At 41.4% G+C, this 22285-nt stretch overlaps 6 protein-coding genes across 7 annotated transcripts; 2 read left to right on the top strand and 4 right to left on the bottom strand.

The window, feature by feature from the left end:
• Positions 1-663: 663 nt before the first annotated feature.
• Positions 664-7919, bottom strand: LOC115621258 (ubiquitin carboxyl-terminal hydrolase 1). Of its 2 annotated transcripts, none has more exons than XM_030514856.1 (5): positions 7819-7919; positions 5832-6419; positions 3638-4667; positions 2694-3300; positions 664-2459 (listed from the first exon to the last, which is right to left on the bottom strand). In XM_030514856.1, exons 2-5 carry the CDS (start codon positions 6406-6408, stop codon positions 1344-1346), a joined length of 3330 nt encoding a protein of 1109 aa, XP_030370716.1. In that variant the 5' UTR covers positions 6409-6419; positions 7819-7919; the 3' UTR covers positions 664-1343. The 2 variants fall into 2 exon arrangements, with proteins under 2 accessions (XP_030370716.1, XP_030370715.1); XM_030514855.1 differs by lacking the exon at positions 7819-7919 and adding an exon at positions 7497-7763.
• A 770-nt stretch (positions 7920-8689) lies between these two features.
• LOC115620686 (elongation factor 1-gamma) lies at positions 8690-10313 on the top strand. Its single transcript, XM_030514054.1, has 3 exons — positions 8690-8716; positions 8853-9002; positions 9109-10313. The coding sequence occupies exons 1-3, from the start codon at positions 8705-8707 to the stop codon at positions 10228-10230; spliced, it is 1284 nt and encodes a 427-aa protein (XP_030369914.1). The 5' UTR covers positions 8690-8704; the 3' UTR covers positions 10231-10313.
• A 255-nt stretch (positions 10314-10568) lies between these two features.
• On the bottom strand, positions 10569-12293 carry LOC115620687 (CDGSH iron-sulfur domain-containing protein 2 homolog). The gene is made up of 3 exons (XM_030514055.1): positions 12147-12293; positions 11525-11745; positions 10569-10846 (listed from the first exon to the last, which is right to left on the bottom strand). Exons 1-3 carry the CDS (start codon positions 12241-12243, stop codon positions 10766-10768), a joined length of 399 nt encoding a protein of 132 aa, XP_030369915.1. The 5' UTR covers positions 12244-12293; the 3' UTR covers positions 10569-10765.
• A 1081-nt stretch (positions 12294-13374) lies between these two features.
• LOC115620807 (nucleoporin GLE1) lies at positions 13375-15781 on the bottom strand. The gene is made up of 2 exons (XM_030514232.1): positions 15640-15781; positions 13375-15581 (listed from the first exon to the last, which is right to left on the bottom strand). The coding sequence occupies exons 1-2, from the start codon at positions 15640-15642 to the stop codon at positions 13467-13469; spliced, it is 2118 nt and encodes a 705-aa protein (XP_030370092.1). The 5' UTR covers positions 15643-15781; the 3' UTR covers positions 13375-13466.
• A 245-nt stretch (positions 15782-16026) lies between these two features.
• On the top strand, positions 16027-18839 carry LOC115620641 (bromodomain-containing protein 8). Its single transcript, XM_030513981.1, has 2 exons — positions 16027-17818; positions 17879-18839. The coding sequence occupies exons 1-2, from the start codon at positions 16027-16029 to the stop codon at positions 18751-18753; spliced, it is 2667 nt and encodes an 888-aa protein (XP_030369841.1). The 3' UTR covers positions 18754-18839.
• LOC115620187 lies at positions 18836-22027 on the bottom strand. Its single transcript, XM_030513317.1, has 4 exons — positions 22021-22027; positions 20246-20633; positions 19972-20186; positions 18836-19296 (listed from the first exon to the last, which is right to left on the bottom strand). Exons 1-4 carry the CDS (start codon positions 22025-22027, stop codon positions 18836-18838), a joined length of 1071 nt encoding a protein of 356 aa, XP_030369177.1.
• Between the last annotated feature and the right edge of the window lie 258 nt (positions 22028-22285).

Here is a 22285-nt window from a genome sequence, read left to right as displayed (position 1 = left end):
AATTTGAATTGAATGTTATTTTGAATGCTTAGTTAACAACTATTTAACATTTGATATATGCACGTTGTTCTTTTTAATAAGTTTTATCTTTAGATGAACATTTTTGCGTATCTAGCCCATTGTTTATAACAAACTGTGATGAACTATGCATGTATTTCTGTAATATGTATGTTTTTTTGTAATCTTGAGTTACTTGCTCTTTGTTTTTGTAATACTTGTATGCATGTTTACAGAGCTATGTGTTCCAAAATAAATCAATATCGAATTTATTTACATGTTTGTTTCAGCAATGTACAACATTTAGCTATTAAATTTCCTTTAACAAATTATAATTATCAATTCAGTTATCCAACTGTTTTATTTTCATTCTAATATTATGTGCGATAGGAAAAACAAATTTAGCTTTAGTTAGCCGTTTGCAACGTATTAAATTCGTGTTGGCTTTGTAAATTTGCTTTTGTTTTGTTTTGCAATTAACAAATACTGCACAAAAACGTTCACTGCTTTAAAAAAAATAAAATAAAACGATTGCAATTCATTGGTAATGGAAATGTCATTTAACCTTTGACACATAAAAAGAAAATATGATTTCCAAGCTCAACATTTTCAAATTACAAAAACGACGTTCATAAAAGTTACTTGATCAATCTATAAGTTTGATGATTAAAACTAGAGTCCAATAAGATTGTTGTGGCGCTTATGCCGAATAAGGAAACAACTCAGTTAAGACAAGTAAAAAAAATAAAATAAATGCTTTAAAAAGAGTGTAAATTACGAACAAAGAGCAATTTCGTCTTCAATACATTTCTGCAGTGCTTTTTTATATAAGTATATATACAGCGATTCTTTAATCCAAAAGCCGAGGCTTTTGCAGTTAGTGTTGTGTTTTATGATTGATTTCATTATTCAATTTTAATGAGTCCTCTGTGAGTTCTCGGTTTATCAATTTTATTATATGTAATATGTTTGTATGTGTATTGTTGTGAGGGCGGATGGGAGGGTCATCAGTCAACGCTAGTTAGTTAAAAACAATTTTCAAAGAGTCATTAAATATAGAGTTATGCATGTAGATAAACGATAGAGCTTACAACGATTACATTGTTTAACAAACAGCCTTCTTCATCATTATCATCTTCTAATACAGCCCTAAACACTAAAGACCATATTATCTATTTAGCAAATACAATAAATGTATGCATGTGAATTTGTTATAATTAATTATTAATATTTTTTTACATTTTTAACCTGCTTGACCTGCTTTTCCGCATATACGAGTATGCATGTATTTATATCTAATGATGCCTTAGACACTTTAGATTTTCTCACACAATGCTTGACAGCTCTCACATCTTGTGCAGATTATCATTTGACCAGGAGCTCTGTGGTGTGCCGGATGACGACGACGATGGCGGTGGTGGTGGCGTAGACGATGAGCCCTGCCTACCCGCATCCGCATGTGTATCAAAACGCACATAGAACAGTAGATACGGTGTGATGGTTATTTTGCGGGTAGCCGAGAGCAGCTCCTCGAATTCCCGCTGGGACATCACCTTGATCTTGTCATCGTCGCACATATACCACAAGGGATCCGCCGTAGGGCAGGTGTAGTTGGCTTTGGCGCCTCCGCGACCGGTGCTGCCATAGCCCGGCGGATAGGCATTGTTGCCGTAGTTGAGATTGCTGTTGGTGCCATTTTGCAGGGACTCCTCGCTGAAATCGCTGCTACTGGCGCTGTTGCTGCCTGCATTTGGTTGCTGATGTTGCTGCTGGCCGCAGCAGAGGCGCATGGCACAGCAGTTGACGCCATGGCAGGTGGTGTTCATGCTCAGCTTGCCAATGCCATTGGTAATGGTTTTACTGGTAATGCCATTTAGCTGTTTAACGTTCTTGCTCATGTCTCCGCTGCTCGACGCCTTGCTGCGCCCAAATTTCATTTTTTTCATAAGGCTGGTACCCGACGATGCTAACACTGAGGCGGCCGTGGAAACGGGGGTGCTTATACTGCTACTTCCGCTGCTACCATTATTGGGTGCCATATTCTCATTCGCCGGTTGCTGCTGATGTTGCTGCTGTTGTTGTTGCCCGGGCGTATTGTTGCGACGATCCTTTGGGCAGTTTACATACTCGCTGGCCAAATCCAGAAAGCATGTGTAGGCTATATAATGACCCACAGTGAGTGTGGCGCCCACATGCGTAATCACACTATATAGCTTATAGACATGCAGTTTGTCGCCCTCGCTCCGCTCACAGCACTTGGCGCAGAAACATTCCAGTGTAAAGGCTGTGGGCACATACGTGCTGACCTTCTCCATGCCACCCGAGAAGCGATTCAGCTGGATGACCAACAGACGCGGCAGCACCTCATACGAAACGGAACGTATGGCCTCTGTGTAGCCAGTACACTGATTGCAGCTGTACTTATTATCTCCGCGAAAATATTCACGGGTAATGCACGAGTTCTGTACAAAAGATAAACGTTAGAGATATGCACAAATTAGTACAAGTATGAAACAATTTAATAGTAATTTTAAATTTAATTTAAACACTCCAAACGTTTTTACGTAACAGATTTCTTAAGAAACAAGAATGGGCGTTAATTGGCGTCATCATTAAAGCCGTTAGAGAAGTTCCCAAACACAAATTTATGATTAACACCTCTGGACCAATCCAATATAATAATTATGTAATTATACCTGTATATAGGCGCTGGGTTTGTCATTGAATTCGGCATTGTCATAGCCTGATATCGGCACAGGTACTGAAATGTCGAGCATGCCCTGCTTTTGCCGTGTAATTGTTTCACAGCTTAGACATTTTGTGGTTAGCACCACAACGCCCTCAAAGTCGGAGCTAAAGAAATTCAAGTTCAGCTCCCGTATGCGCTCCTCCAGTCGCATTTTATCCTTCAGCAGACTAACCGTATTAACTTCATCATCGCTGGAGTATTTGGCCGGCAACGAAGGCGCTGGCGGTGTCGGAATGCTGGTGGCTCCTGCGCCGCCAAGGCCACTGAGATCAACTGTATTCAAGTAGAAGAGACTATTTGAGGCCGGCGCTGATGTTAAGCTATTTGCCGTGGGGCTGAGATTGTCCTTCAGCGGCGATTGCAGTCGCGTGCTCTTTGACGATTTCACCTCATCTTTTCGTTTTGATTTTCTAGAGAAAAACGACGTTTTTGTCGATGTGCTATGACTAGTTGGCAGAGATCCATTGCCACCGCTGTTCAGTGCCAAGGCAGTGCTGCTATCCATGCGATCCTGCATATCGTTGGAGTCAGTTTCATCTGGATTTGCAATATAGCTGTAAAAGCAAATAATTAATAAAATAATATTGATCAGAATGTATATATGTATGTACAACAATTATATATTCAACTGATTTGGTACAACATTGGGATATTTTCATGCACAATTATTACATTATATACAATTCACCCTCTGATATCTAATGTTTTCATAACTCTTTGAAGATGAACAATATTTGTATTTGTATACTGAAAGTATACATTTCAATCAATTTGGGTAAAATATATATATTTATAATGATTACATAAAAAAAAGTATTTGTATATACATATATATTTTCTTTTATGAAATCTTTTTAAATACCGTCATTCTTCGTCTGTTTTCACACTTACCCATTTGCGATGACATCAGGACACTCGGCAATGGCCTTAATGAGCGACTGATTTGTCTCGCGTATGCAATTGAGTACACACATTAGAAATTCATGCGCATCCTGTTGCTGATTACCCTCAAAGGTGGCGTTCACATCCTGTATGGCATGTAACAATGTATCTGCATGGTAGGGTTCTGTGGATTCGGCCATCTCATTGCCATGGAGACTGTGATAGAGCTCGTGCAGTTTCTCAGTCACGGACTGATGGCTTGATTTGCTCAAAACGGTATTGCAGTTAGTCTGACCACTGACACTGCCATTGCTATTGTTATACGGCTCCAAGGCGTTATTGGTGTTATTGCTATTGACCAAATCCTTGATACTCCAGCTGCGTGCATTCTCCAAATGAGCACCGCTCACACCTCTGCCTAGCGACGCAGACTTTGCGTTGTGCTGACGCGAGATGGTATGCTGCACCACATTCAAATCCTGGATGAGATGGTGCAGATTGTGTAGAAAGTGGGGCGCAAAGCGTAGGGTATAGACAACAGAGTTTAAATAGCAAGTGTTGCCAATATTGCACAAGGTGCCCATCGCTGGTGCATGACTCAGGGTGGCCACAGCGCCATTTTGACCGGCATTGGAGCCACTTGCACTGTTCCCCCCTGAGGGAACATAATACTGGTGACTGCTGCTAGTAATATCCTGTGTGTCTGCATCAGTCATAGTACCCGACCGCAATGAATTGCTATTATTATAACCGTTGCCCACGCGTCGCTCATCGGTTGTTTGATAACGACGGTCGTACAGAGACATGGTGGCCGTACGCTTCCTAGCGCTACGTCCAATTGGCTTCTGTGATTCAAGCTCCAACTGTGCCGCCTTAATGGCCGCCGCTGTTTCCGGTGAGTAGACCGTATCGAGTGGTGGTATTGCAGTCCGTTTCCTTTTCTGCCTTCCACCAAAGACTCGGGCTCTTTTACGAGAAGGCTTAGGTTCCGGCTCCTCAAGCGTATCAATTAAATTCCAGAACTCCGGCTTAAATTGCTCTGTAGTGAGGGAAAAAATTTTATTAGAAATACTTCCATAGGCAATTAGAAGAGACAACATAATCCAGTGCAGATAAATAAACTGATTCGAAAAAGATATTACCTTCCAACTAATATTTTTGTTATTTGATATGAAATTATAACCTGTCTTATATTGATCTAATCCACATTGTTATATTAACAAATTTACATTATTAACAATATAATATTAGAGTTGGAAAAGGACTACTTTTCTTTTAAACTGAGGATGGAGTAATGATTGATACAGACACGTTGATGAATAAATTTATTTGTTCCGTTCTTGTTCCGTTCCTATTTCTATGGCTTTAGATGTAGATGCCCTTTCGCGCATTTGCCGAAGTCGCGACTCCCATTCTTGTTCCGTTTATATGGCTCTAGACACCCTTTCGCGAAGATCTTGCAAACGTGATTCAGATTCATCGGCATTTCCAGCTGTTCTTTTTTCGCTCACCTTGTTTTGTGGTTCTTTTTTTTTACCAATACATGCTTTTTTTGGGGTCATTGTTTTGTATTCGATTCTACAATTTTATGTATTTATGAATGAAACACTGACAAAGAGAGTACTTTTCATGTATAAGAGTATATTGGTTTGCGGGAGGTGAAAAATAGTATATTCTATTCTATATATATTCAGCATGACAAGACGAGGAGACCTGGATCTCAGAGACTATACTATAAGAGATAGAGACACCAAATATTACACAAAGATGCCTTATGTGCGTACGCCATACGAGTTCGTTTTATTTTTTTGATTTCCCCCCTCTTCCCCCTATCACAGAGACCATAAGTTAGGGACACAACATTTTCGCCCCAGACACTTATGTAAATACGCGGAAAATGTGAATTTTGAATTTTCCTCCCTTCCCCGCAATTAGTGATTTTCTATAACTCCCGTATTTCTTGGAATCTTTCATTTAAATTCAGAAAATATACTTGTAGTTATTATTATTATATAGTCCGTATGCCAAGTTTCAAAATGATAAGCCGATTTAACAGGAAGTTATAATAATAATTTCACACATATGCACAGAGTATTTCAAAGTCGGAACACCCGACTTTAGCTTCTCTACCCGTTATATGCATTTATCCTGCCGAGCACAAGGAACTAAATATCTGCACGGCTTTTTATTGTTGCTTAATTACCTGACTGAATATATTTCTGCTCCTTAGATTCTGATGGTGTTGGCGATGGTGTTGTTTGACGCGTTAGCTTAGCTTTCGATGTTTGCTCTGTAATGTCTGTTGCTTCTGTTTGTGGGGGTTTCCTTGAGCGTAGGCTGGCACAACGCGATTCTTCCGCTACATATACCCGACGTGTTCGTTTGCGTTTAGTTGGCGATGCTTTTTCTACCTCTTCTTCGCCCTCGACTGCCGCAGCAGCGTTCTTTGGCGCTTCCTCTTTGGAAGGTAGGTGAGCTATTGGCAGCTGGTCGGTATATTCCTCAACTACAGGATATATGGCCTTATAGGCAGAGGATGATTTCTCTGAGTCTTTATCGTCCTTTTGCTCACTATCTGTGTCACTTATTATGATAATATCATCAAATTGTTGTATAGAATTAGTTTTTATATCCTTCTTGTGCGACTCTGAATTGATGGAAGCTTCAAGTTGTCTTGCTGGTCGCGGCGGTAATGTTTTTGTTTGTATATAATTGTAGTTTTCGTTTACGGGAAGACTGTCAAGTTCCTCTTTTAGCTCAGTTACGTCATATTCGTGCATCTTTCATTATCCTGCAATACCAGAAACGTATGATTGGTGGACATTTCTTCCGGAAAAAATTATCAACACAATGTTTTCAAAGGTGTGGGATAACCACGTTGGCTCAGAAAACGCAAACGAATATCACAAGCTCGCTTGACACAACACGAAATTGTATGAGCTATTAAGTTACTTTTAATTTGATAAGAACATGATACATTCAATCACTTTTATTGAAGCAAATAATTTATAAGTATATAATGTTTAACGCGAATAAGCTTTGTGTATTTATAAACTTCCCTCGCAATTTATATCATAGCTTTGATAACAAGTGCGCATGTTGCCCAGGTCTATACGTATGTTTGGTCATTCGAATATAAAATCAATTCGAGAAGTGATTAGCAGTGCCTCCTTATGCGTCAGCCGGCCTTAAATCACATGCTTGCGCATTTATTACTCTTATCGCACCCTTTTGAAAGCGCAATCTACGAGTACAAAGAAATCCATGACGAAAAAAATATATATTTGTGCCATTGTTTAACAAGTTAGTATTTGGTCATTCGGCTTATTATGTAAAGCGAAACTTGCGTTGCCGGTGGGCGACAGGTGGGCAGGTGAGCCAAGTGCTTTTTTTTTTTTTTTTTTGATTGTTTGGTGGGGCGTACATACGAGCAAACATACAATCACGGTCAGGCAGTCTCACTGAATGACAAATGGACAGACGGACCGACGGACTGCCGGTGAATGCAAGGCAGAAAGAGTGAACGTTAACTATATTGTTATTGATTTTGTTGCTGTAACGAAGGTCACATGTCACACACAAGCAGCGACAAACGGTTGTAGTTTGCTGAGAAAAAAAAAAAAAAAAAAATAACCCCGCTTGGGTTGGCTATGCTTCTAATTGTAAATAATAGAAAGCGCAGGGGCAGCAACAATATCAACAAAAATAGCAACAACAATCGCAAAATGTATTTATCAAATTAACAGTTTTTCAGTTAGATAATGCAGATCGGTTTGCGGCGTGGCGAGCTTGAGATGTTCAATGGCAGTTTTTTCCTTTTTTTTTTGGAAGTCCGTTTCTAGGCGCTGCAGTTTTAAATGTAACTCACATATTTATAGGCGAACATTTGCGGGCAGTGCGCGGTGCCTTTCAACGCTGCTACGAATATAAACAATTTATATTAATAAATTGGCATATTAATGCCGTCTGCTGCTTAAAATGTGTGTAGCTTGTTCACGGTTTTTCATTTTTTTTTTTCATCTCTCCTTGCCTCACACACACGCACGCAAACACACACAAACACGTCTGCTTCCTCTTCTTTAGGCCACTCAAGTTTTCACTTTTTCACTCTAACGCTCAACATTTGTAAATACCGTTTGAACAAATTGTTCAAAAAATACTTGAAATTGTTTCCAAAGTGTTCCACTTACACGTTTATATTATGTTTTAAACTGTTTTTATTGTTATAAATTAAACGCAGAAAATCGCGTAAAAATTCTGCGCGTAGCATTCGTATAGGGATGTAAAAAAACGCTATCGATGACCCAAAACGCAGACTTCGAGGCCACCTACTCAATGAACGGCGTTACACTCGTTTGTCAACACACAAATCTTCTGATTTGTCACATCCCTTGTAGTGATGGGCGAATACCGAGACAGTTATGAAAGCAGTGTTAATGACATTTATATAGCAACCAGCCCAAAATTACAAAACTATAGCTGAATATGTAAAAGTTTTTGTTTTGCATGTAATTTTACGACTTCTTAAACTTGCACTAAAGGCCAAGCTTACAATACTCCTGTAAACTGGTAATCTAAAAAAATGTTGTAATGATCGCAAATTAGGCTTTTGAAATTTTAATCGTATAATGTTTGCAAAAAACTATTAATTGTTTTAAATCAACCAACAAAATATTGCAATTTAAAAAATATGACTTACCTGTGAATTATACTTTAAATTAATCAATATCACTCTCTTTATCATATTTGGGACTTGTTAGTTAATTTTTTAAGAGATATATTCATATAGATATATTACATTTATATTAACGCTTAATACCTGCATAGCAACAAGTAGAATTTTTATATTTATTTTTTTGGGTGAAAATTGCGTCGCGTCACCGAATTTTTACATTTCCGTTAAATTTCCGTCCCTATATTTTAAGTTGGAGCTGGCTCGATGTTTTTAAAAACATCTATGCAAAGACGATATGCCGTGCTTTCGAAAAATATTTCAAAATATCGATGTTTTTTATGCATCGATTTTTATTACATCGCTAGCCGCGCTGTCTTTTTCCTTCTCTCCGGCAAATCACGATGGCGACTGGAGTAAGTAATTTTTTTAAATTTGCAAATTGCGAATACATCCGATAGCATTTAATTGCAAATGATAGCATATTTTGTTCGTCAAATATTGTAGTACTTGTTAATGATGGTCTTTTGTTGTCACATTTCTTAATTACAGACTCTTTACACTTATCCCGAAAACTTCCGCGCGTACAAGGCACTCATTGCTGCCCAGTACTCAGGCGCAAAGGTAAAAGTGGCCGATAATTTTAAGTTTGGCGAGACCAACAAATCGGCGGAATTCCTAAAGAAGTTCCCCAGCGGAAAGGTAAGTAATTATTGGTATTAGGTGTGGGCTGGTCTGGCCGGCTGCTACGTCAGCAACACGCACTATCGGCATTTTAATCTTTTTGTGTCGCGTGTGCAAATTACAGGTGCCAGCATTCGAGACCGCCGATGGCAAATACCTGAGCGAGTCTAATGCCATCGCATACTATGTGGCTAACGAGCAGCTGCGTGGTGGTAAATGCCCCTTTGTCCAAGCTCAGGTGCAACAATGGGTCTCCTTTGCTGACAATGAAATCGTGCCTGCCTCCTGCGCATGGGTGTTCCCATTATTGGGTATTCTGCCTCAGCAGAAGAACAGCACTGCCAAACAGGACGCGCTCGTCGTGCTGGAGCTGCTGAACAAGAAATTGCTCGATGTCACCTACTTGGCCGGCGAACGCATCAGCCTGGCCGACATTGTCGTCTTCAGCAGCCTGTTGCATTTGTATGAGTACGTTCTGGAGCCAAGCGTGCGCAGTGCATTTGGAAATTTGAACCGTTGGTTCGTTACCATTCTGAACCAGCCGCAGGTTCAGGCTGTTGTCAAGGACTTCAAGATCTGCGAAAAGGCGTTGGTCTTCGATCCGAAGAAGTATGCCGAATTCCAGGCCAAGACCGGCGGCAAGCAGCAACAGCAGCCAAAACAAAAGGAGGAAAAGAAGCCCAAGGAGAAGAAGGAAGCGAAGAAGGATGAACCCGCTGAGGAACTCGATGCCGCTGATGAGGCATTGGCTCTGGAGCCCAAATCCAAGGATCCCTTCGATGCCATGCCAAAGGGCACCTTCAACTTCGATGACTTCAAGCGTGTGTACTCTAATGAGGCCGAGGAGAAGTCCATTCCCTACTTCTTTGAAAAGTTCGATCCCGAGAACTATTCCATCTGGTTTGGCGAGTACAAATACAACGATGAACTGCAAAAAGTATTCATGTCCTGCAACCTCATCACCGGCATGTTCCAGCGTCTGGACAAGATGCGCAAACAGGCATTTGCTTCTGTGTGCCTCTTCGGCGAGGACAATAACAGCACCATCTCTGGCGTGTGGGTGTGGCGTGGACAGGATCTTGCCTTCACCTTGTCGCCCGACTGGCAGGTAGACTACGAAGTTTACGACTGGAAGAAGCTTGATCCCAAGAGCGAGGAAACCAAAAAGCTCGTCACTCAATACTTCTCTTGGGCCGGTGCCGATAAAAATGGCCGCAAATTCAACCAGGGCAAGATTTTCAAATAAGCTAAACATCATTGCCGCCAACGCTCGCAAAAATTAGAAAACAAAAACAATAAAAATTTTGAGATTCATAATGCACGACGAATGAACGATGTCTATATTCCTAAGTTATCCAACTGATAGTAATTATGTTTAAACAAAAAGACATCGTCGTTAGCAGTCATCGACGTCCAGCTGCCCTTTTTGCAGTTTCGAATGCGGCTTTCTAATTCTCTTTTTGTAATCATTTGTATTTGAATTTTGTTTTGTAATTTCAACGAAATACATAAACAGCCTGCAACAGGAATACATAATTTATATAAACTAAAATTGGTTTTGCATTAAACTAAATTTCCAATGAATTCAATTCATTTCGGCAATTTTATTGGCTTCACTTTTAAAGTTACATTAGAATAGATTTCGGATTTTACTAAACTAGCAATTGATTACAATTTTGAAGCATCATTAAAGGCAAATTATAAATGAGCTCTGGGTAAATTAGTTACAGAATTTTTTGTTAGAAAACTTCAACAAATGCTAATTTTAAAAGCAGTATGTTTTACTTCCTTACGACAACAGGTCCCACGTTATCTCCCGTCAATTTGTTGTGTTCGCCATGACTGCCATCGCAATAGGGCCACTAGAAAAATAAATAAAAAGATTATACAGATTTTTAGGTTATTCTTTGTTAATTAGTATTGCACCAGACTAAAGATGGTTAGATCAAGAATCCAATTGACCGACAACTTTGTTATACAGCCTCACAACGATAACGTCTATTGCCCCATTTTTGTACCCTGTAGCCAAAGGGTATACTAGTTTCATGCGAATGTATGTAACACGAAGAGGTGGGGCAGAAAGTACATATATGTGTCCGTTCGTCTGTATTAACGTAAGGATCTCAGAAAGTAAAAGAGCTAGAATAACCAAACTTGGTTTCCAGAGTCTGCCAAGTCCGGGAAAGGATGAGTTTGTATTTTTGATTACATTCATTTTATTAAATTAGTTTAATTTTAATCAAAAAGAAAACTTCAAAATGTTTTTGTGGGAGTGAATACAAGGTATTTAAGAGTCGAGCCCACTCGACTCTTTCCATTCATTTTTTCTAGATGTTATCTGTGGTCGTTATCAAGTCACTCACTGTCTTAAGTCTCTTTGATAGTGTGAACCCACATAAAGTTGTTGGTTCTTTATTGCATTGTGCCCAGTCCAAGCAGTGTTAGAAAAACTCCCAAACCAATAAAACCCAATTCACAGCCGGACCATTCGAGAGTATGCATACATATACCTCATCAGAGGAGTAAAAGGGGCCACTTACCGACTTGGTTTTCCAGCAACGACAAAGGGCCACCTTCTCAGCAATATCCTCCACATCGATCATATCCACAACCTTTGCCTCATGTTTTTTTACAAAATTATTGACACGACCGCTCCTTGCGCTGCATCTGCCCTGGGCAGCTGGGCAAAAAGCCAAATAGCTCATATAGCCAATGCCAGCAACCACGGCTGTAGGCGGAATGAGCGCAAGCCAATCCTTTACTGTAAAAATAAAGGAATTTATAAAACAATAGTTTCGTGTACATTCGAGACTACACTACTTTCACCTCAATAATTAAATTTGGTTTATCTCGCTCATTAACAAGCCGATAAAAAATAGGGGTCCGTTTTGTTTGTTGTTGTCTGACATAAAACAACAAAAACAACGAAACAGCAATATTTGTTGTTGCATAATAGTTTGAAGAATAGCTGAGGGGCCAGTATCTGGAATTCTGTACAGTGTGCATTGAAATTGCACCTCGCACCATAACCTTTAAGCTTTTAGGTTCTATTACATGTACACATTTTATATATGTACATATAAACAGACATTTTCAAAGCTACGTCTCACTCGGAGCATATAAATGTATCTAGGGCGCTTTACGTTCTAATTGGACACTCACAAGATAACTTAAACCAGCCTCCGATGGTATCGGGAATCGGTAAGCTGGATAGGTAATTGGGCAGACTTTGCTTTATAAGATGCGAAATTGGTTCCATTTCAAAAGCCGAGCTAAATCCACGCGCTTGCCTTAGAATCGGAATTTATAACTAATAATTGGCGTAGGGACCATGAGCTAGAAAGTTCAGAATCGATTAGTTCGATATTTTTAAATTATCGATAAATTGATATTTATCAAAAAATAATTTTGGATTAATATTATTAATTATATTTGAATTCTGTGAATTTTAATTTGATCTATAATTGATTCAATGAATTTCGTATATATGTTTGTCTCAATCATATTATATAGTAATTTGCTTTAAAAACAATTAAATCTTTTGTTGATCTGTTAAATGTATTTTAATGTTATTGTTAAACTCTTCTGTTAAGCATGTATTCCGATTAATCAATTTAAATGCGATTTGTTTTTGACGAGTAAGCCCAATTTCGATTTTTTCTTTTGACAGCTCTACCGTAAGCTTTCGAGTTTGCATCGATATTTTTTGATATGGCGCGGCACAATTACCAATGTTTGAAACGCCTTCAGGTGGAACAAATGGATCATGTTTTAATGTTTGATTGTATATTTTTAAGTAAACGAGGACGCATTTTTGTTACATTTTTTTTTTTAAACATGTAGTTCTACCATGGACGTTAAACAAAGGCAAGGGAATAGTTGTACTATAAGTTCTTAAAGGTATTAGAAGAAATCTAAAACGCATTTTAGTTAATGGAGCCCAACAATTGTGTTTAAATAATGGAAATAATTTAACAGTAGACTGGGGATAATTGTTGCTAGCAACGAAGGCAAATATCTAAACACGGAAGACATGTGGTTCTTTTTTGGTCAGTGGAGCTTTTCTTTGATATTTGGATTATACTAGTCTAGAACCAATTAGGAAAATATAATTCAACGGTGTTACGTACATACATATGTGCTTAGTAACTTCTTTGTTTCCTAAGCTATAAACTACAATCCACTAATCGGAGTACTGTTTCATTAAAATGACAAGAACGATCCGTCCCTTATTTTGTAGAGACCATCACGCAGAACTCATTAACACACAATACCTGGTTGTAATGCGTTTGATATTAGTCGGCTTGTCACTAGGCTTATGGACATTTTCAACAAAATGGTATTAGACGACCTAAGTTTTGGGAAAACTACTATACATGTTAAAAGAACGTTTAATAATAAAAATTGTTTAATAAACACTACCTTTGGGTAGAATTACAAGAAATATAAATTTACTTAACCGAAAAACACAAACAATACATGCTACCAAAAGCCGGGCGGTAGGATGCCCACGGCCTGAGGTATCTGCCCCTCGCGCAAGAACTTCGCCAAAAGCATCTCCAGGCGTGTCTTTGGTCCGCCCTCAACATAGGCCGTCAATAATGGTATATATTGCTGTTGAATGTACAACAGAAGTTTAAGAAATTGACGTCCGTAAGTGCGCCATAATTCAAAGCCCAGCGTCTGCAGCATCTCCACAATCATCGTGGCGCAAATGTCGGGCAGTGGCTTGACCTGTAAGATATGCGTCAGCCATCGCCAGGCCTCCTCAATGCCAAACGGATGTGCTGGGCCGTCTACTTTCCTTCCCGGTGTGATAATAACGGCCGCATATAGGCGTGCCAGGCCGGTCTGGCGCTTTAGATACATATCGGGCTTCTCTATTTCGTTCTTATCAGACAGTCTGTATCCAATGGATTTGAGATATTGCTCTGGTGTCTGTCCCTGCAGCTGTGGCATTATATAGGGTATCAAATACGGTGATTCTTTGTAAATGTACGCTAAAAATATTTTGCCAAAATCAGGCAGTAGTTTCCAAAATGTTACAATCACAGATGCAAAAGGAAATGCCGCTTGTGGATTACTCGAAATTGCCGTCTCACTTTGACTGACAAATTTCTTGGCCATCAACAGGACACAATAATCGCGTGCCAACGGATGATCATTGATGGTTATGGAGCTACCATCTGTCGTCTTGACGGGTTGGCCGGCGAAAAAGTTCAATAATTTTTCAAAATTTAGTGTCAAGTGTTGCGCACTGACGGCTGTGATGGCATTAAGCGGCACGTTAATAGCACGCTGGCAATTCGTGCGATATTTTTTCCATGCCTCATCCGTTTGCAGTGGCTTAACGCTCTCTACTTTGATCTGATAAAAGTTATTGATATCAGTAGAGAAAGCAAGGCGTGTGGGGTGGACATATGTGGTAGATATTGAAGGTACCGATGAGGCTGCTGTGTTGTTGCCATCTATTGTTGTTGTTGTCATGCCTGTTGGTGGCGCCTCAGGGGCTGCTGCTGCCATTGAAGCCTCTTGTTGCTGCTGCTGTTGTTGTTGCTGCTGCTGTTGGTGTTGCTGCTGCTGTTGTTGTTGCTGCTGTTGTTGTTGCTGCTGTTCCTTTTGTTTTTGAGCCTCAAACTCCTGCTCCTTTTTCACTTGCTCCTCATGTTCCGCGCGCTGTTTTTCCTCTGCCAATTGTTTAGCTTTGTTTGCCTCATCCACTTTCAGCTGGTGTTGTCGATGCGCCAGCTGCTGAGACAGTTCCTTCAGCTGTTTGTGGAATTTGTCCTCCACTTCATCCAAAGAGTGACAAAATTGCTCCGCCGACATGAGTTCCTGCGGCCCGCAGTTGCCGGCCTTTATTTGGCCTATTAGATTGTCGAACATTTGCACCAAGCTGCTCAATTGTCGGTTATGGGCGCCACAGGCCTTTTGCGTCTCCTTATCGAGTGCCATGAGTACCTTGGCAATACCTTCGTACTTCATACGAAACTTTAATTGGTAACGCGCCACACCCTCGAACGAAAGGTCGTGCAACAGCTGATTTGTTTGTTTATGCAAAGCTTCCTGCTCCCGCTTATCCGCCTCCAGCTGGGCATTGGCCAGTTGCTCGGCCTGCTGCTCGATGCGCAAGTCCATTTGTTTTTTCAATGCCAAGCGCTTAGAGCGCTCTTCCTGAATTTCTATATTGAGCTCCATGGCACTTCGTTCCTTTTCGGTAGACAACTGTTGGCGCTGCTGTTGAAGAGCAGTGAGTGCATTGCGAACACTCTGCTTGCATTGTTCGGCGAGTTCCCGCTTAACAATGCTATTGTTGAGCGTATTTATGTCTGGAAAGTCGTCAGGAGTCGGCGTCAACGGCCTCACTACGGCCAATTTCGGCGCTGGTTCTGATTCGGGCTTCGTTTTAGGAGCAGAAACTGGTGGTGGCAAGTCTTTACTTTTCTTTTGTGAATGTAACTGCTCCGTCCATGTCGGCCGATCCGGACCCAGTGTGCGTTCAGCTTTACATGTAAGGGAGACCACAGCGGCATGTCTGAGCGCTCTCTCAATGCTGAGGTGCGTCATTTCAGACACCAAATCATCAACATTGGCGGTCTGAAATGATTATATAAACTAATTAAGGAACGAATGCAACAGGATCGCGAATACGTACCATGGCTGTTCGTCTTTTTTTTTACCGGCACCAGCTATGTATAAAAAATTTGGCAGACTGCCCGTTTAATAAAAATAAAAGGCCAATATATCTTTGCAGCTGGAGATTTGATGTAAGTACACTATACTAATTAAAATTGAAACGAAAATTTGGCGCACTATTTAATGCTTCGGACAACAAAAAATATAGCAATAGTAAGGCAAATATAATAAAACGTCAAGGTACCGACGAGCGTGTGCCGATAAACACACAACAAAAAATTTATAAATTTGCGAAGCTATTGGTATTTTATTTATCGATACCACATTCACTTTTTTTTAATTACACATCACTAAGGTCGGCAGACGCAAATTTTCCGCAAAAACAACGGATTAATAAACAAGTTCTATGTCGGCGCTGGCTCAAGATCGCTTGCAAATGAGTCGCATGCCGCTCGACCAATGGTCGAAACGCGAGCAATTGTGCTTGGCATCGGCAGTGTCCTGCAGCGGTGATCAAAACTGGATCACAGTGAGTCGCACGCTCAAGACCGTCTGCGGCAATGGGGCGACTCCCGATTGGTATTCACAGAAAAACTGCGCTGTGCAATATGGACACCTGTTGGAAAGCGTTGAAACTACCAAGCGTAAGAAGCGAAGCAGCGAAAGTGGAGTATCCTCGCCGGCCATTGAGCCACCAACGGAGTTGTTGCTACGCCGTCTGACCGAAGAACGCATGGCTGAGATTAAGGCGCAAATGCGTCGCGATCAGGAAGAGTATTGTAAGGTGTTCCGCGAAATTGAGGCTTTGCAATCGGACGACATTACGGAGCAAGAGTTGCAGGAGATGTGGCAACAGGTGGAGAATCAGCAGGAGACGCAACGTATTGATGAAATGAAGCTGGAGAATCGCATGCGGGAGCGAGAACAACGCAAAAAAGAAATGGCTATAAGCTGGCGTAACACTGCAGCCAGACGCAACAACTCTGCAACGGATACCACCTCGGTGGACATGGATGTGGAAGAGATTGCGGCGAGCAGCAGCAGCACAAGTTCGACGACCAGCAACAAAAGTGCCTTACCCTCACCGCTGCTAACGTCGTTGCTGAAATCACCAACAGCAGCACCAACTGCAGTGTCCCCAGTGCATTCGCCGGCAGTAGGAGCTGGCAGCGTGGCACGTGCTACAGCCCCAACAATTACAACGCTGCTCACCAGCGGCACCAGCGCCATATCCAATCAGCCAGCTATTACGCTCAAGAATGCCAGTGATAGCGCGTTTATTACAAGGCCTATCAGTGGACCTCCCACAGTCGAGGCGCACACACCAACTACACCAGGTACGCCGGGCCCAAGTCCATCGCAGGCAGCGCCCACGCTTTCCATGTTGTTGGAGAAGAACAAAGCCATGAAATCTAGTGAGACTTCGTCCACGGCACAACAGCCGGCACAGCCTACAGATACAGAGGTCAGTTCCCAGCAGCAGCCAGCAATGAATGCAAAGTCCAGCTCAGAAAGTGCAATACCAAATAGCACCAACTCCCAATCGGACGAAACTGATCCAAATGAGGAGCAACAGCTGCTGCAAGTCTTCGAGAACATCGATGACATTATAGACGACATCGATATCGACATGTCCAGTGTTATTGATGAGGATATTTTAAAGGACGTGGCTGATGAGGCTGAACAGACTGCGTCCCCCAATGACAAGCCCGAAGTGGTTGATTTCGAGGACAAATTAGATTCACTTAAGCGCGGCCAAACGGCTGCCAGCTCACCAGCTCCAGGAGCTGACGGGACGAGTGATAGCAACGAAACGGGCGTTACAAAACCAACTGAAGTGGTAATTGGCTCCAGCGACGATTCAAACGATAACATACCATTAGCCACAGTGGCCTCGCAGGAGAGCAAAGAGAGTCAAATGCAGAGTCAAAACGATGACGAAACGTCACAAATAGTTTCTACTATAGAGCCTGTGGAGGAGGCTAACGAAAATGTTGCAATGGAGATGACTGCACGTATCGAGCAGGAGAAGGCAGCATCAATAGCTGAGAAAGAATCGGAGCAGCCCCCGGAAGTGGCTATAGCTACAGAAAAAACTGAGGCGGAAAAACCGCAACAGGGACATAGTGAATCGACTCCAACCCCAATTGAAGACACAATTGAAGGGGCTATCATTGAGGAAACGACAACAGAAGAAGGTAAGTAAACCTAGAATAATGGTAAAACAAATACAAAAAAGAAACCTTTTCATTTTGTAGGCATAAAGGAAGAGTTGAAAATTGATGATAAAGTCAAACCGGATGCAGCAACGATGGAACCCAAAGCTACGATCACAATCTCCGTACATGACACGGATGAAGAATATTCCTCGCTCACAGATAGCAGCAAACAGGACGAGCCTACGCGCAATGCCAAGCAACCAAAAATGCCGAGTCGAGAGTCAGTTACTGTAGAGCCAAAAACTGAAGCGGAACCGTCGGGTAGTGGAAGTGGCGCTCATGTTATTCCACAACCGCCAGGCGCGCTTGCCCGACCGCCACTGCTACGCAAGCTGCCGCATCGCGATCGATCCGAGAGTCCCATGATTGATGATGACATGGCCACGGCAAGCGATCATTCGACGGCGAAGACGACAAATGCGCGTCGACGCTGCTCCTCAACGCCGCTGATAGATAGCATTCCAAATTCGCCGGCATCTAGCGAGCACACAGACGATCGTAGGGAGACACGTGCCGCCACCAAAAAGCTATTCCTGACCATTTACAGCACGCTGAACGAAAGCAAACATGCAGCACCATTTCGACGAGCCTTCCACGACGAGCATGCGCACAAATATTCCGAGCTATGCCTGCGGCCCATGGACTTGCCCACCATCAAGCGTAACATCGACTCCGGCGCGATACGCAGTCTTAGCGAATTGCATCGCGATATTCTGCTGATGTGCCAGAATCTGTTAACCATTTATAAGCCACAAATGTCGCATTATAAAACGGCTCGGCTCTTTCTGCAGGATTGTCAGGCAATCAAGGAGCTTGCGGCTCATCCCGAAACATCTGGCATGAAAATGGATAGGGAGAAACACGGCGTTCATAAGGCCCGTAGTGGTTCCCGCAAGAGTCAACGTCATCATTAGAACTTCTATTCTAAGACACAAAATTAAAAAATAACAAACAAAAGACTCAATAAACTTAACCTTAACATTTCTATATTCAAACTTAATCGAAGAATATCAAATTCTGTAAGCGACGTGCTCTCGATGAGTAACAAATGGCGCGTTTACGCGGACAATAGAATTTCCGCAGGCAACGGGAGAGGCGCAAATCGCATTGACACAAGCGTGCCGCACACGAATCTGGACCACCCCACTGCCCATGGTTTACGGCACATAGTGGCTTGCCACGATAACATTTCCACACATATGGCACAAAGTATTCCAGATAGGAGATGCAGTTGCTCTGCTCGTAGCATTTGTCATGCATTCGACAACAGCGATCGATGCCATCGGAGGGCACCCCATGGCCCCCAAAGCCGCAATAGCAGCCATAGCCTTTGAATATTAAGGGATCGCAGCCCGTGGAACACTTGATCATTGAGTACAGTTTGGCTACATCGCGTTTTCCACGATCAGCGGTGGCTAGTTCTTCGGTCGTATTGCTGAAATCATATGAGAGTGTCACTTTAACAAATAAAATACAAGTACAAGTAGTATTATGGATGAAGGTGATTTCATGTATTGTCGCCGACTGTCCCCCACAGTAAGCACATTTGCAAATTTCTTGCTAATGAATAGCTGCGCCTGGGGTCTGATTGTGGAAAAATAGTACTAACGAAGTTAAGCATCCAATTAATTATTAGGTAAGTTCATAATTTCTATATTTGTCAGAGAGACGTTTTTTCCTCGATTGAAATCAAAATTAATTAAGCGGGGCTTTGCCATGACCCTTATTCTCACCACAGCTTTTCAAATAATGTAAACATTGTCGTTGAAATCAGTCTCAGTGCACCTACAGGTATGTACTATATGTTTTAATTGACCGATTTTGAACAAACTTCAGAATATTATTAGGCATAAACACAAGATTTGCTCTAGGTATAATCTTCATGAGCAGCGCGCTATCCTATTTATTCCATTGCTTCCCGTGTAATTAGACAAGTATACATAAAAAGTTTGATATCCCTAGCTGTTATGGTTTAAAAGTAATCAGGGTTCATACAGACGGACAAGTCTTTGCTGATCATAAACAGATATCTTATAACGAACATATTACAGATTATAATAAAAGTTGTCGCCTGAAAAAGTATGTCTATTCTTCAAAATCCTATGCACGCTTCAAACTATTTACATACCTGCGCGTCCACTTCATAGAATAGCCGAAGGGATCATTGACGCGTGCTATATAAACGTTTTCGGCATTCATCAGATCCTCCAGCTCGGCCTCGTTAGCATTTGTTTGGCCGGTGATAACTCGTATATCCGTGACACGTCCGTCAAAGTGCGAACTCTTCAGATCCAGTAGTATTTCTTCGCGGGGATAGCTTGCCTGCCAGTTGGAAGGCTGACTGTCTCTGCCGATCAAGCAGCAGAAATATTGGACAATAACGGCACGCCCCATCTTTCTACTCACTTGTGACTCTGTTCCAGCCAGGGTACGGGTCGTATTATTTCTCCCGTCCAGCCGCCCAGACCCAGCTGCAACCACTGACCTTGTGGTGCCTCCGGCAGACCGGTCTTCACATGTGCCACCTGCTCGGACGTGCCAACGACTGTCGTCAATTGTGTTATATTTGGAAATATTGGTTCCTCAAAATCAGATCGGAGCATTGTTAAAGTTTCAAAGGCTGCGGGGCCGTCGTCTGGCTGAGACGGCATTTTGAAGACAAAGGTTGGATTCGCATCTCGCATTGTCGAGCCATACATTTCCGGTATTATATGATCGAGCAGTTCGCTATCGTTGGTGACAGCCCTGAAGGCATTTCTAATATCATTCCACGCACTTGTTGTTGACTCATTTGCTGCCAAAGTGCAGACGATGCGGTACGTCAGCAGCAACAGCAACGAGTTCCAAAACATTTTCAAATTAAATCAATTTTTGCGCATGCGCGAACCACTCGAGACGGACGCCAATAAGAAATTAAAGCGAAATGCGGTAGTTGGTCGAGCACATAAAGCAAAATGTGAAAAAAAAAAAATGAAGCATAAAAGCCCACAATCGTGTTAATAGCAACAATAATAGAGACGCCAACGTCGACGCATAAAAGTTGTGAATACGGCCAACAAAACAAAACAAGACTTGTGGCTTAAGTCAAAAATAACAGCCAAGACCAAGGCAGTGGCACAAATACGCGCCACTTTGATGGGTCACTTACCTACATTACGATGCGCCCCCCTCCTGCCCTCTCCGACTCTCCTACCAACAATTGCTCTTTACGAGCGGCAAAAAATTACAACCATCACCGTCTCCCGCCATGGATCTAGAGTTAAGGCGAAGGTTATAGCCATAGAGGCGAACATCAAGCGTAAGCAGTTCATGGTCAAAAATCTTTGTAATGCTACAATTTTATTTATATAACGTGTAACTGCAGCAGCTCTATTTTGAATCTGGCTGGATGGAGGTGGGGCTGTGAAGTGGCGCATGATATTGCATTTTTCGCTTTATTTTTGCTTTTGTAAGACTGGGCATGCAAACAACCATAGAAATAAAACAAATGTTAAATTGTAGTCATAATTACATGTGTTGCTTTATTTATTTACATACGAGAGTATATTCAGCTATATGCACATGTAATCTATAATTTTATATGTTCACTGATCCGCTTAGTCACGAGAAAGTGCAAAAGTGAAAAATTATTCCACATTCCACCACTTTGCAAACATGCTAATTTATTTTTAGTTACTTTCATAGTGCTAAACATATTAACATTTGCATTAGTCGTTCGTTTATGATATTCGAATGTGATATTAAAATATCGCGCTCCACATTTATTACTACAAAAAACTAACAACTAATTTAAATCATATCTTATGAGACATAATAATATTATGATTACTGTTGATTTTGAACATAAAATATATAATAGCTAAATAAGACAATGTGGAAAATCAATTGTGTTATTTCAGCTGTAAGCAGCTTCGAAGCAAAACGGACAAATCGTGGGAAAAACGATTTGAACTTGGCGGGGTTTTTTATGTTTCGATACTATTTGCTAGACAACCCATCCAACTATTGATAGTCGAGTACTTGTAATCAGACCGAGCCACAACGCTCAAAGCTTGGATTTATATTATTTATTTAAATCGGGCTGTTAGGGGCGCGCAAAAGATTTGAATTTAAATGGGATATTTTAAAGTAAAATAACGCCGCAAAGTCATCGACGCTATCTTGACGAACAATGTACTCACTTGGCATTTTGCAGCACTGCTTTAACGACTGACAGCCATGACACAAAGAACTAGAAAGACCCGTTAAGCGATGTTTTCTTTAAAATTGCACATATGTACATAATATTTGCATTGTAAATTGAAGTGTTGTCAGGTTTTGCCAAAAATTTGTCCTTTTGATGTAATCAAAACGATCGTTTGGGTAGCGGGTGAACTCCTGCAAGATTTTGGATTTACAAAAGGTATTAGGCAGATGCATTTAGTGTGCTGTCATGTAATTACAGAA

Source organism: Scaptodrosophila lebanonensis, unplaced genomic scaffold, assembly GCF_003285725.1.
Source record: "Scaptodrosophila lebanonensis strain 11010-0011.00,11010-0021.00 unplaced genomic scaffold, SlebRS2 tig00000024-arrow-pilon, whole genome shotgun sequence".
NCBI lineage: Eukaryota > Metazoa > Arthropoda > Insecta > Diptera > Drosophilidae > Scaptodrosophila > Scaptodrosophila lebanonensis.
Note: the sequence above shows the minus strand (reverse complement) of the source record. Positions and strands in the feature narration are given on the sequence as shown.